This window comes from Biomphalaria glabrata, chromosome 4, assembly GCF_947242115.1.
Source record: "Biomphalaria glabrata chromosome 4, xgBioGlab47.1, whole genome shotgun sequence".
Taxonomy (NCBI): Eukaryota; Metazoa; Mollusca; class Gastropoda; family Planorbidae; genus Biomphalaria; species Biomphalaria glabrata.
Window position 1 is genome coordinate 11756415 of NC_074714.1, and position 13462 is coordinate 11769876.

The 13462-nt window shown below is 32.9% G+C and overlaps 1 protein-coding gene across 1 annotated transcript in view; it reads left to right on the forward strand.

Annotated features, from left to right (window-relative positions):
* The window catches only part of LOC106053226 (reelin-like), a 63520-nt gene that overhangs the window by 28187 nt on the left and 21871 nt on the right, over positions 1-13462 (forward strand). Inside the window, exons 22-40 of the mRNA XM_056026053.1 lie at positions 347-527; positions 1222-1340; positions 1750-1887; positions 2196-2379; positions 3163-3368; positions 3854-4013; positions 4692-4862; positions 5115-5329; positions 6005-6162; positions 6801-7011; positions 7161-7405; positions 7783-7869; positions 8000-8107; positions 9001-9271; positions 9708-9848; positions 10970-11147; positions 11849-12048; positions 12271-12507; positions 12859-12970. Coding sequence (XP_055882028.1) covers positions 347-527; positions 1222-1340; positions 1750-1887; positions 2196-2379; positions 3163-3368; positions 3854-4013; positions 4692-4862; positions 5115-5329; positions 6005-6162; positions 6801-7011; positions 7161-7405; positions 7783-7869; positions 8000-8107; positions 9001-9271; positions 9708-9848; positions 10970-11147; positions 11849-12048; positions 12271-12507; positions 12859-12970 — 3322 coding nt within the window. The remainder of the gene's footprint in view (positions 1-346; positions 528-1221; positions 1341-1749; positions 1888-2195; positions 2380-3162; positions 3369-3853; positions 4014-4691; positions 4863-5114; positions 5330-6004; positions 6163-6800; positions 7012-7160; positions 7406-7782; positions 7870-7999; positions 8108-9000; positions 9272-9707; positions 9849-10969; positions 11148-11848; positions 12049-12270; positions 12508-12858; positions 12971-13462) is intronic.

A 13462-nucleotide genomic window follows, 5' to 3' on the forward strand; every position in this document is an offset into this window, starting at 1 on the left:
ATCAGGGTCAAAACCCAATACAGACCTTAGTAATTACTTAGAACTGGTTGTATACATAAGGACTAAATTATTTAATAAGTAAAATATAGAAGACAATACATTTTAAAGTATCAACTACATTAAAAATATCATAGTAACATGTGTTTTTTTTTAAATAATTCATTAACAATATTAGAACACATCAGTTCGAAATCACTGCATCCATTTAAATTAATTGTTGTAAAAAGCTGCATTTTTGTAACCATAAGTATAAAAGAGTTACTTAAAACCTAATAAGCAACTCACTTATTTTCAACTTCTAGCTCAGAATTTCATGTTTGTTTTGTCTCATTTCCTTCTTTTAAAGGTTCTCAAACAAAACAAAAAATGGTGAGAGCCGCATACTGATGACCAAAGATCTGAAAGTTGGTCCTGGATACATTGCCCAGTTTGATCTTGTCATGGGCTGTGGTATCCCCTACACCAAAGGACTGGATAATCTGGTTTACTTCCAGTACTCAGTTGACCATGGAATCTCATGGCATTTGGTGAGTAGCATTTCCTCAACTTAGTGGGTAACTGCTGGGAAAATTTTCTGCTGATCTGAGAAATCGTTGAAGGGCTTCTACTCAAGTCTACTTGATAGAATAAGTCCAATCACAATTGGGTTATCATTAGTGTAACTAGCCAGACTTATTTTACTAGCAGTTACAATATATTAGTACACTATTATTAGATCTATCCTCAAGTTTCTCCAACTTACAAATTCAAACATTCCATTTTTATGACAGAAGTAACAACATGATGAGTCGTACGCAAAACATTTATTGATAAACTAATCGATCTGCTTGTCAAATAATATAAATCCATAAAAATGGCTATATAGATATACACTATTGTTAATCTACATCTACTTCGCATAAGAACTATATTACTCTCAAAAACATTTTATTAATCAACTCATCAATTCTAACAATCTGGCCATCCCTCTAACTGGAGGTCTTCTTCTCCTCTCCTACTTCTTCCCCTTTTTTTCTTTTTACTACACGAGTGAACTCCCTTCAACACTGACCATAACAGAATTTATGTTCTGTTACAGTTAGTAAAACATTTAACTCTGAGATTCACCTGGCCTCAAGCTAAAATACTTTGGTATAAAAAAATCATTCATCTTTGTGTTACAATGTATTTAAATTGAAAACTCTGCAACATGTGTTTTTTTTATTTTTTTGTGACAACTAGGTGGAAGATCCCTGTCTTCCGCCAAGTGTATGTGACCTGTACAGGTCAGGGACCATTTATCCTTACTCACAGTTTGACAAGTGGGACACAGTGACCATCGTTTTGTCACAAGATATCTGGTAAACTGGAGTTTGATTCTTATTAAGAGTTTTGTATTTAACACATAGACCAGAGAATTCTAGAGAAAATGGAAATCGGGCAAAATAATAGAACTCCTGATTGTTTATTTTGTCCAATGAAAACTATTAATGTTCAAAACAATTTAAATATCTTTTTAAAAGATTCATTCTAACTTGTTAAAAATTAGTTCTATTAATATTTTGAAATTCACTTTTCCTAATAATGATGAGAAACAGTTGTGAAGTTAAAAAAAAAAATTTTTTTTTTTGTCTTTAGCTAGGATTCATAATTTGGCATTAGTTGCTTGCACATTTTCTTTTACAAACTAATTTAGATTACTATCTTAACTGATTATTAAAGAGGCATATTTAAATTTTCAATCATGTTTTTCTAATATTTTGTGTTCAGGAGTCACCAAACAATATTTCGCTGGATACAGCCAGAATGGTCAGATACAGATGTTTGGAGCATAAACAGGGTGTACATTGGCTACCCCTGTCCAGACTTGTGTAATGGTTTTGGTTCATGTCACAATGGCACCTGCAGGTTGGTGCAAACTCTTTAGACATGAGATTCTTAATTGATAATCAAATATTTTTTTTTTAGACTACAGATACAGACTATTTGAACAGCTTAAGACAAATAACATATTTTGATAGTTATCTTTTTTAATTCATTTTGCATTAGTGCTCATTCCTACTTAACAAACCAATTCAGTATGTTAGAAATTGTAGTTACCTAGGAATAACATACTTCTTGGTTTTCCTACTGTGCAGTCTTTCGGTGTTATTGTCAATGTCTTTTCTTTTATGCTTGCTGGTTTTACTTATTTGAAATAATTTGTCTATTTGAAGCTGTGATGTTGGATTCAACGGTGAAACATGCACACCAGAATACCAATTGGACTCCTCCATCCAAGCTGATTTCGGTCACCGTTATGAACCTCAGAAAGATTTTACTATCAGAGGAGGAGCTGTTGTCAAACCCGATGAGGGCTGTGGTATTATAGTTGCAGGAGAGAACCTGTATTTCTTTAAGGTTAACATTCCAGTATATTTAAAAGTCCAATATACTTAATAGTTTATATGCTTTTAGATTCTAAAATCTTGTCAGTAATTTTATTTATCTATTTATAGTAGACCTATCAACTAAAACAAAAATGGCTAAATGTTTAGAATCAATCTTAAAGATTTGATTATCAATAAATTTATATTTGTTTAATTCATTAATTAATCAACCATAAGACATTCAAAATCTTTAATAAAAACTAATCTAAAATAAGTAGTACACAGAATTAATAGTACAAAATTATATCAATGCAATGTGTTAAGCAACTTTCAAGTTTGTTTTTTTGCATATTGCATTTTTTCTTGCTATAGCATGCTCAGTGCACTGTGGTCAAAACACTATTATGCACCTTTTAGGGAGGGGTGTATCTGAGAGGTTTCCATGCAGCCTTATTTCTGTTGCCATTTATGAGACCTTCTGACAAGTGCTGGGCCCAAATTAAAGTAAACAAATTAGGGCCACTCTATTTTTTTTAACACAAAGAAACAAAAGAATATAACTAGAAAAGAGACATTGTTAAATCTCTGATGCACCCCCCCAAATCTCTGTAGTATGTGACATTAGCATTTTTGATGGAACAATAGACAAAAAAACTGAATTTTTATAAATGATTAAAATGATGAATTACAAATGAAAATAGTCACTTTTTAAATTTTGTATCAAAATTACTTCATTGTTTTGTCAATGGAAACTACTGTTCTATTATGTAACTTTTTTTTTTCACATGGTATTTTTTTGTTCATTACATTGAAGGATGGAGTAAGAGAATTAGTGACTAAAGTCTTGAACACTAAAGCAGATGACTTCATCCAGTTTTATATACAAATTGGCGGTAGCTCTGCCAACTGTAAAGGGGCTGAAAATAGAAATGAATCTGTTCTCTTCAGTTACACAACCAATGGTGGAATAGTCTGGAATTTGCTGAAGGAGTTGCATCACTTGGAACATAGGAAATCAAAGTACATTTGTTGTTGTTTTTTTGTCTTGATGTTGTTTCTCTAATTAACTTAGAGCAGACAGAGTCTTCTTTAAGTGTTACTTTTACATTACCAGGGATAGAAGGAGACAGTTTGAGATGGTGTTTTTTTAGCCATAATAGGGTTAGCAAGATTTGCTTATTGCACAACATAAAGGATTGCGTCAGATAATTTTGATGGCATCATTTTCATTATTGAAATCTATGCTGCATTACTATTAAAAAATGGCAGCACTTGTCAAGAAAATTTCTAATTTTTAAAAAATATTTCAAAAGATGTTGTTTCCCTTGTAAATAATGTAACTATATAAATATATCCTTTGACTTGGTCTGATCTAAGCGCTTAAAAACCTAGCACAATCTTCTAAATAAATCTTCTTTTTTTTTTAAGTTAGATTTGAAGAAGCATTTATTGTCTCATATCTTTTTTTTTATTCTTAATTTTCTATTTTTGAAAATCTCATCTAGGTTTATTCACCTGACTCTGCCTGAAGATGCCAAGACTCCACATACACAGTTCAAATGGTGGCAGCCTCATCACTCCGGAGCAGGTCATGACCAGTGGGCTGTAGATGAAATACTGATTGGTAGCTACAGGAAATTCACAACTCTACAAGATGACTTTAATGTAAGTAGATATAACACTTTAGTGCTCTAGCAACAGATAATAGACTTCTCAATATTTTATAGATAAACAAAACTAAAATATCATTGTCCAGCCCCACAGACCAGCTCTTATTGTATGCTGGCCATTCTTCTTAAGAAGATTGTTTACCTGAGATAACCAATTTTCTTCCTAGCTGTTACAATTTAATCTTTATCTATTATATCTTAGTCTATGTTGAATCCTTGGGGGACCATATAAAATCTGTTGACTGTCTTTCTTCATTCCTCTTTGTCTTTTGCATTGATTCCGAATCATTGAATAAAGACAGCTAAGTGCTTCTTCCCACATCTGATTGGCTGTAAATATTCTGCTGTCAATTAGATTTCAGCACATCCATGAGACTTTGCCTCAGTCATATTATTTGGACTCCTATCATTTTCTGCATGGTTAGCATATCCAGTTAATTGAAAAGTATCAATCACATATGCTTTTTGTTTGAACCAAAGAATTTGAGAAATTAAAAAATGCTCTTCATTAAGCCTTGTTGCCATAAGGCATCATTTTCCTTTAAAAATGAGACTATAATATACTTTTTTTTTTTTTTTTTTTTTTAAATAGCAAATAACGACCCAAAAATGTTAAGTAAAATTTATTAAAATTACGTATGATCAAATCTTATTTATCTCCCTTGCTTGGTAGAGTTCACTGGAACCGATGTTGTCAGACCAATGGCGCATGATTACAGAAGGAGTAAATGGCAAATACTGCCGGCTAACTAACCCTTCACTTGTTTTATCCAATCAAGTAAATGACAAGTTTGCTGTTACCAATGATGTCCAGTTACAGCCAGGGGATGTCATCCAGTTTGAGGTCAGAACTGAAGGCTTTCTTAAATTGATCAGATTTAGCAGTATAGAAAAAGACAAAGTATAGAAACCACAACTTTATTAAAAAGTTGATAAATATTTTGTTAATGTTGAATTTAATAGCTTAAAATTTAATTCAAGCTTGCTTTTAATTTGATTGTTAAAAAGATAATACTATTTCCCTTGCCACCAACCCAACATAGAATTATATGCTTCGCATCATATGTTTGCATTATAATATTCTTTCTATATTTAGATTAATGTCGGATGTGGAAAACAGTTTCGGGCAGATTATTTTGTCATGTTTGAGTATAGCCATGATCACGGCAAATCCTGGAGTCTGGTGGAGGAGCCCTGCTACCTGGATCAGGATTGTGATGGCAAGCTGACCGAAGGCAGTGTTTATCATACTGGAACCCATGGCCAGTGGACATTGATAGTCATACCTGTTACTGAGACCATTGCAATGCAGTAAGATTTTATTTTCATAGACTTTCTTGTAGTGTCTTTTGTGTGAATGTATTAGCTTGTGCAGTAGTCAATAAGTCAATCAGTCCCTATCTGAATCTAAATTCTATTAAGATGACTTGGTTTAATTTAACTTCTTAACTACTGTAAGGAAATAAGCTGATCAACATTGTGTTTCCACTTTAAGGCCTGCACCTCTATCTAACACAATAAATTTTAGAGAACGCTCTGTGGCCAGCAAAACTTTAACTACTTATTTCAGCTGGGTGGGCAGTAGAGATCATAAAATCTGTTAAAAATATCTGCCTCTACCTAAACTTGAATACGAGACCTTTGACACCACTGCTTGAAATTGTAACAAATTACTATTTACAATAAAATGTACTCTTAACCAATGCTATAAATTATGGTATATTACTGCTGACCCCATTCCATCTATCTTTGTTCATCACTAGATCTTTATAAGGATAAAAACTTTCCTTGTTATCAGATTCTTTTTGTCTTCATTCCCTTCCTTCTGATAGCATGCTTCATAGAATACTTTTTTTTTACATAGTTATATCTTGTATTATCTACATCTTAGTCAACCAAAGGGCTGATTTTAAATCAATACCTAGTTTTTCTTTATGTTAATGAAATTAATAGACTTTATTGCTAATTGGACTGTTTTTTTGTCAGTCCCGCTATATTCCGTTGGCTGCAGACTGGTGGTGTGGACCACAGTTTCAGCATTGATAATGTGTACATGGGGCCACCTTGTGTTGACAATTGCCATCGAAGAGGTGTGTGTCACAATGGAAAGTGCCAGTGTTTAGACTCACTAGTTGAAGTGGTAGGTATGTATAATTCTTACAAAATATAACTTATACTATTTTTTTTTTTACTTTAAAGGTTTCAGCAGTTACAGAATGACCAAATTTTTAAAATAGATTTATTAAATGATGGTTATAAGTTTTATGGTTATTTTCCTTAGAAATACCATATTATAGTAAACACTCTTTTACAACACTAAAAGTAACTTTAATGACTTTTAGAACTATTTTACAATGGCTTCACATTCTATTCATCACTTCATTCAGTCAACAGATCACTTATGAACACTTTGTTTGTTAGATAAACTTTATAAGAATAAATGATCTTGAGTCCTGTAACTATTAGATCAGTGTTTCCCAAACTGTGTTCCGCAGAATCCTAGTATTCCTTGAGTCCTGAATAGGTGTTCCACGAACTACTGGAATAATTAACTAGTAGGCCACCACGTGAATTAATCTCTCTAAAAAATAAGCAAAGTGCTCAGCTAAATACTCATAATGAGTGAAGGAAAAGGTTTGAGAAGCACTGAATTATCATTCCTTTGTTCTTGGGATTGGTAAGAAATCTTTGCATGTGAATAGAATAAGGATGGTATACAACAATAACAATTGTCAAGTATTTCTGTAGCAAGAAAAAGGGTTTTATTTTGATTGTTCATCAGGTGAAAACTGTGCTCCAGTAAATCCTGCTCCTTCTGGCATGCTGGATAGATTTGATAACCAAAATATGCCATCCATGGTGTACTGGGACAAAGTCCTGGGTGGATATCTCAGCCGAGTTTGTGGCAAAGTTGACAATGAGAATGCCTTGTATTTTGGAGGGGATGGTACCAGAGAAGCCGTCACATTCCCTTTAAACACTACAGACAAAAAGTGAGTTATGTATGAAATTTTATAATAATTACAATTTACTGTTAATGCGAGCACCTCTTTTTTTAGTGCCCTCTTAGGGAAAAGCTGCTTTAGAAACTAAGCCCTACAAATTACTTTGTGCTTTTGAGAAGTAATTTTGTTTGTTTCAGAATTTTAGAGTTTTACATTAAAATTGGTGATAGCAAGAATACTGAAGCATGCCACTTGCCCAGGGAGCGAAATGAAGGTGTCATTGTTGACTACTCCACTGACAATGGTATCACCTGGAAGGTTCTCAAAATTGTGGAACCAGCCTTTGATGATATTCAGCCCAACTCCATCGTCATCAACCTTCCTGCAGAAGCTAAAAAAGAACGAACAACATTTAGATTCTGGCAGCCTCTGGGAATGGGAGGTAATGTCATTAACTTTGATAAGCTTGTGGTTTTACTGTCATTGTTACTGTACTATATGCTTCATTTATTAAAGCCCTCACTGGCATTGCAATATACATCGAGTGTGCAATATGAGGTTGAAACACATACACTAGGTCACAAACATAACATCAACATAACTTATTAATCAATTAATACTAAATGCTCACATAGATAGGAGCTGATACTAGTTAATATTTTTATATGTTGATACGTATACATTTTTGAAAATAACTTAAGCATTATTTAATTTTTAAAAAATTGATGAAATTTATTTATATTAATTTAAGAGACTGTAATTTGCAAAATTAGCAGTGGTATTTTTCAGTAGTATCTGTCTTTTTTTTTGTACCCTCAGAGATGCCAAGAGCGCAGTGGGCCATTGATAGTGTCCTAGTTGGAGTTAATGAAACAAGTCCACTTGGATTTGAGGACACATTCTCAGGTGATCTTTACTCATAGAAAGTCTTTTTGTTTTCTTTACTAGATCCTGATGCAGATAAATAAAGAAAAGCAGTACTATTATTTGAATGTTTTTCATTGGAGATAAAACAAACTTTTACTCTCTATTTCAGGCTCCAGTCTACACCCTGACCCACACAACTGGTTCCTGGCTGACTCGGCTGTTCAGAGAGAAACTTGTAACTCTCAAGACAACGCCTTAGAGTTTAATAACAAAAAAGGTCAGAGATGATATGAATATTTTTTTTGCTTTTTGCAAAGTTAGAAAGTTAGATAATTTCTTTTTAGAGAAAGATTTGATTGCCTATATTTTAGTAAATTGTTTTATTTCTTATATAAAAGGAAGACTCCTTCATACACATCAAACTATATTAGTATATATATTATATATTATTGACATAATGGTCAAATGTTTTTTTTAATAGTTTTTTTTTTTATTTTAAAGCCCTTTAATATATGTAACTTGTGACAGACCTAGGAAAAAAAGACAAGTTATGTTACAATACATGTCAAAATGAATATAAAATTAAAGCTTTAAAAAAGAAAGCTGTCTAATGACAGACCAAAGTTATCATTAAAAACATATTTTTAAAATTAAAAGTAAATGTTGACCTCACTGATTTTCTGAACTTTACTATGAAGAAAAAATCATATGAGTATTTGAGATGCAGTTTTCCTTTGTTTTAAAAGGACAATAGTTAAACACAAAGAAAATAGAACAAAACTTTGCAATTGTGAGTTACAAAATATGTGAATACAAAATTATTCATAACAGATTTTACATGTTTCACTAGGTAATATAAGTAGATTTCTTGACATTTTGAATTCTAACATATTATAGGCCTATTTGTATGAATATGGTGTAAATATATAAAAACATATTTCTTGAGTTGATAATTTGTGTAAAAATGTCTAATTTCCTTCTGGTTTTTTTTTTTTATGTTTTTGGGATAAGCATGAGCTCATGTCATTTTCATCTTTAAAACCTCAGCTAATGAGCATGACAAACATGCAAGCACACATATGCAAACATTCCTTTTATAACATGTTTACTTTAATTCCTTCTAAACTTTTCAAATTTAAATTTTGCTGTATTTACCATTATGACTTTCAGACAACCAGTTGGCAGAGACTTGGGACTATCATGTCACTACCTCTACCTTCCTTCAGTTTGACCTGGCCATGAACTGTGGGGCCTTGCCTGGCAACCCTTACAGCATCAGGTTGGAATACTCTACTGACCATGGGCAGTCTTGGACCTCTGTTGTCAATGAGTGTCTCCCTCCTAATTTTGAATGCTCAGGTTACCACACCAGTTCTACTTACCCATCCAACCAGTATTCTAATTGGACCAGGGTAACGGTGGCCCTGCCTGAGAAGGCAATGTAAGGAACATTTTTCTCTTGAAAATCTTTTCTGTTCAAATTGATATTGAATAAAGAATAATATATCTATACTATAAAGTAGAATGTAAGGAACATTTAACTTTCCTGTGCTGGTGTACCTCTGAGCAGCTGTTCTTAATATGTATATAATTTAAAGTGCCTTCATAAAATAAAGCCTTGGTGTGGACAGTAATAATTTATTTGTTTAGTTCAGCATATTATTGACAACTCTTTTCAGAATATCTGTAAACATTTATTTACACATTATAAATGTATTGTAAGATGAGATCTTTCTTCTTTTCATAGATTCTTTCTTAAAGAGTATATCAATATTTATTTTAATGGGAGGATGTGTAAACATCTGTTTTTTATTAGTTAAAATCTTCCTCTTTTTTTTTGTATTTTTTTTACTACAAGAGATTTTTGTCTTTTCTAGCTCACCCTCCACTAGATTCAGATGGCTGAGACCATTGCCTGAAAAAGGTGGCGCCATTTGGGCAATAGATAATGTGTATGTAGGTCAGAGCTGCCCATGGCTGTGCTCTGGTCATGGTTTCTGTCAGAAAGGTGTATGTCAGTAAGTTACTTTTCTTGTTAGTACTTGATTTTGATTTCAATGGGGGCTTATGTTGTTTGGAAGTAAAGCTTGCTGATTTCACACCATTGGTTTTGAGTTTGAATTCTGGTTAAGATGGTATTTTGGATTTAGGACATTAAGATATGAGTCCACTCTGCCTATTCTTGTAGCTTTTACCTCTCAACTATGTGTAACTAAAGTTCAAACCTAAAGATAAACAGATAGAAACTATATCTACTGTACTTGCAGATGAGGTTAAAAAACTCTACCTCTTACCCAGAGGTAATCATCATATTATATACTGATGTCTCCACAAGACATGTTGGCAAGGTTTCAATGCTATGCCTAAAGTCATATATAAGAGTTATCTTGACAAAGGGAAGACACAATTTGCCCTGCTTCTGGATAGTTCATTGTGCCAGTTTAGTTTATTTAGCTAGAATTTATTTTAAAGTTTTATTCACCACAGCAAAGAAGACAGAGAATTACATCTCATAAACAGAGATTCATAAATCATTATTAGCAGAGATTCAGATTTCAGCTTTGCACTATTTCTTTCATAAATTGCTATCCCTAATTTTATCAGACTTATTACATCACATAGTGAAAGTCATGTTTTACACAGATATTTCGGGAAGTTTATTGTATATTATATCCATTTACTAATATTGACAGCAGGTAGCTGTTAGGATTGACAGCAGGTAACTGTTAGGATTAACAGGAGGCAGTTGTTAGGACTGACAGGAGGTAACTGTTAGGATTGACAGCAGGTAACTGTTAGGATTGACAGGAGGTAACTGTTAGGATTGCCAGGAGGTAACTGTTAGGATTGACAGGAGGTAACTGTCAGGATTGACAGTAGGTAATGGTTATGGAGTGTTTTCAAGCTTTTTATTCTTCAGGGTTCCACTAAAAAGGGAAAATAATTTCAATAAGGAGGTTTGGCTAAATAAAGAGATATATTTTAAATTATATAAAATAGATCTATGTATATATTTACAGAACATGCCTACTAATTATTGGTTATATATCCTATGTATTAAACCATTAGGCTGCACTTGTAATGGTCTGGGCAAATGTGAGTGAAAACTAAATATCCGTGTAACTCTTGTACTATGCAGCTGTGATCCAGGCTTTGGTGGAGAGTACTGTGTGCCACAGTCACCACTCCCCATGGTGCTAAGAGACAACTTCAACTCTGACCAAGTGGACACTTCCATTTGGAAGGAGGTATATGGTGGTAGTAACAGTGACCTCTGCAGCCCAGTTGTCAGTGGACATTCTTTCACATTCAGCAAGGTTTGGTTGTATTTTTTCATTTTTTTTTTTTTAGAAACTTTTGATTGAGATTTGAAAACATTGAAATAGTTTTAGATGGGCAGAGTAGAATGGGAAGGGTTAGGCCTGGCTTGAAATATTTGGATATCAGCTGGGACCTGGAGATTTCAGCTTGGACTGTTTCTCTTTTTTTTTTTGATACTTTACATTAAATGCAAGATGCTATGATATTAATAGCAAATGAGTATTCACATTTGACTAAAGTAAAATCACTAATCTCAGAAACACTTCATGAAAGAAACTAAAAAGTTAAGTAGTAATTATATTTAAAACAATAAACCATAATCTAAACCATAATCTTCAAATACAAAAACAATTTTTTTTTAAATACTCAGAAAGACACAAAGAGAAAGGAATATTCTTATTGCATATGCTAGGATAAATTCATACAAGTTCTCCTTCTGAATCAGCCAAGAAAACCAATGACTTGGCAGAGTTTAAGTCTCTTATAATCATGTATGGCTAGAATAAACCTGCATATGTGTGGGATATACTTATCTTCTCATTTGAAGGAATGTCTTTAATTTATAAGATAAATGAGAATCACTGGTGACCTCTAATTGACTTGCTATTTGGACCACATAGTCTCAATGGTAAACTTTATGCATTATTTTTGATTGAGCATTGATCACAAAATAACTGCCTACATGTTGACACACTAGGATGGCTTGCGAATGGCTATGACAGTGGACATGGACTCATCTATGCTTGTCTCAATGGAGTTTACTTTCAAGTACGGGTGTGGCTCAGAGGCACCATTCTGGCCACGGGACCAGAGTGTTTTACTTCAGTACTCATCAAATGGAGGGGTCACATGGAAACTACTCAAAGAAATTCATTTTTCCAATACCTCACAGCCAAAGTAAGTATAGCACACATAAAAGTCTTTTTTTTATAGTTTTTTTTTGTTGGTCATAAAAAAAGTTGTCCCTATGTCTGTTGTAATCAAGGCATCATCAAATATGTTTAGATGTTACTGTAGTATGAATGAGCCATTTTCTTTACAGTCATTTTGCGTCTTTGAAGTTTGTTATAATAAAATAATGTAAAATATATAACAATATATAATATTTTATTTTTACAGGTTTTACTCTTTGACTTTGCCTTCAGAGGCCAGACACAATGCTACAAGATTCAGATTCTGGCAGGCAGCCAATGGGAAAGAGAAGCGCTCAGTTTGGTCTGTTGACAATTTACATATAGGAACAATGATCTCTGTTCCTAACATTATTGTTGACTCCTTTGATGAGGAGCATCCAGACCCAATGTCTTGGAATTTTGTCAATGACGGAGTTGTGGATAACTTTTGCTCTCATCAAAGGTATTTCGAATAACTGGATAGTTAAATGTTATTTTTATTATGTGCCCAAATATTTGTAGTCAATGAACTAACAGGCAGAGCTTTTTTTTTTTTTGTTGATAAAACATTTTCAGTAATTTGATTATGCCATGGTTGTCTTTAGTTTGAATATCTGTTTCTTGCACATCTTGTGAGCCAATCCTATTTCATTTTCAATCTGCTTATTGCAATATATTTATAAACTTTATTTCTGTTGATTAATGTGTTCTTTATGTTTATTCATTTAATAAATGACATCAAAATAATTAAGGTATAGATTTTAAAAATCTCATTTTCTTTTCTTGATTAAATTTTTTTTGTTGAGAACATCAGAAGTGAAGCACTTGACAACACAGCTTTGGTTTTTCGTCGTACTGGTGAAAGTGAACTGTCAGCCATCACAAGTGACATAGAGATTGGTTCCATGTCAGTAATACAGTTTGATGTAAGTTGATATTGGTTCCATGTTTATACAGTTTGATGTAAGTTGATATTGGTTCCATGTCAGTAATACAGTTTGATGTAGCCAACTGTTAACTAGGATATCCCAGTACAAGCATTAATAACATATCCCAGTACAAGGATTAATAACCTTTACCAAGCTCTTGTCCAGAGGCCATTCGTGTTTGATACATTTAAAGATGACTTAAAAAATCTACCACCAAGAATCAAAATCAACCCTTTTTATTTAGATTTTCTGTGCTATACTACTCAGTGAATATATGGGCAGCTAGCCTCATATTTGTATTTTCTATGTGTTGATTGAAATAAAATTTTAAAAATTGTATACAAATTAATGATTTGATTTTAACTTCATTAGGCCTATATTGTGTTGCCTAAAAATGCAAAATATATTTCAACCCACACTTGCTTGATAGTAAAAAAAAAAAAACCTGGCCAAATAACTGAGGGCACAATATTTTAATTCCTGTGGAAA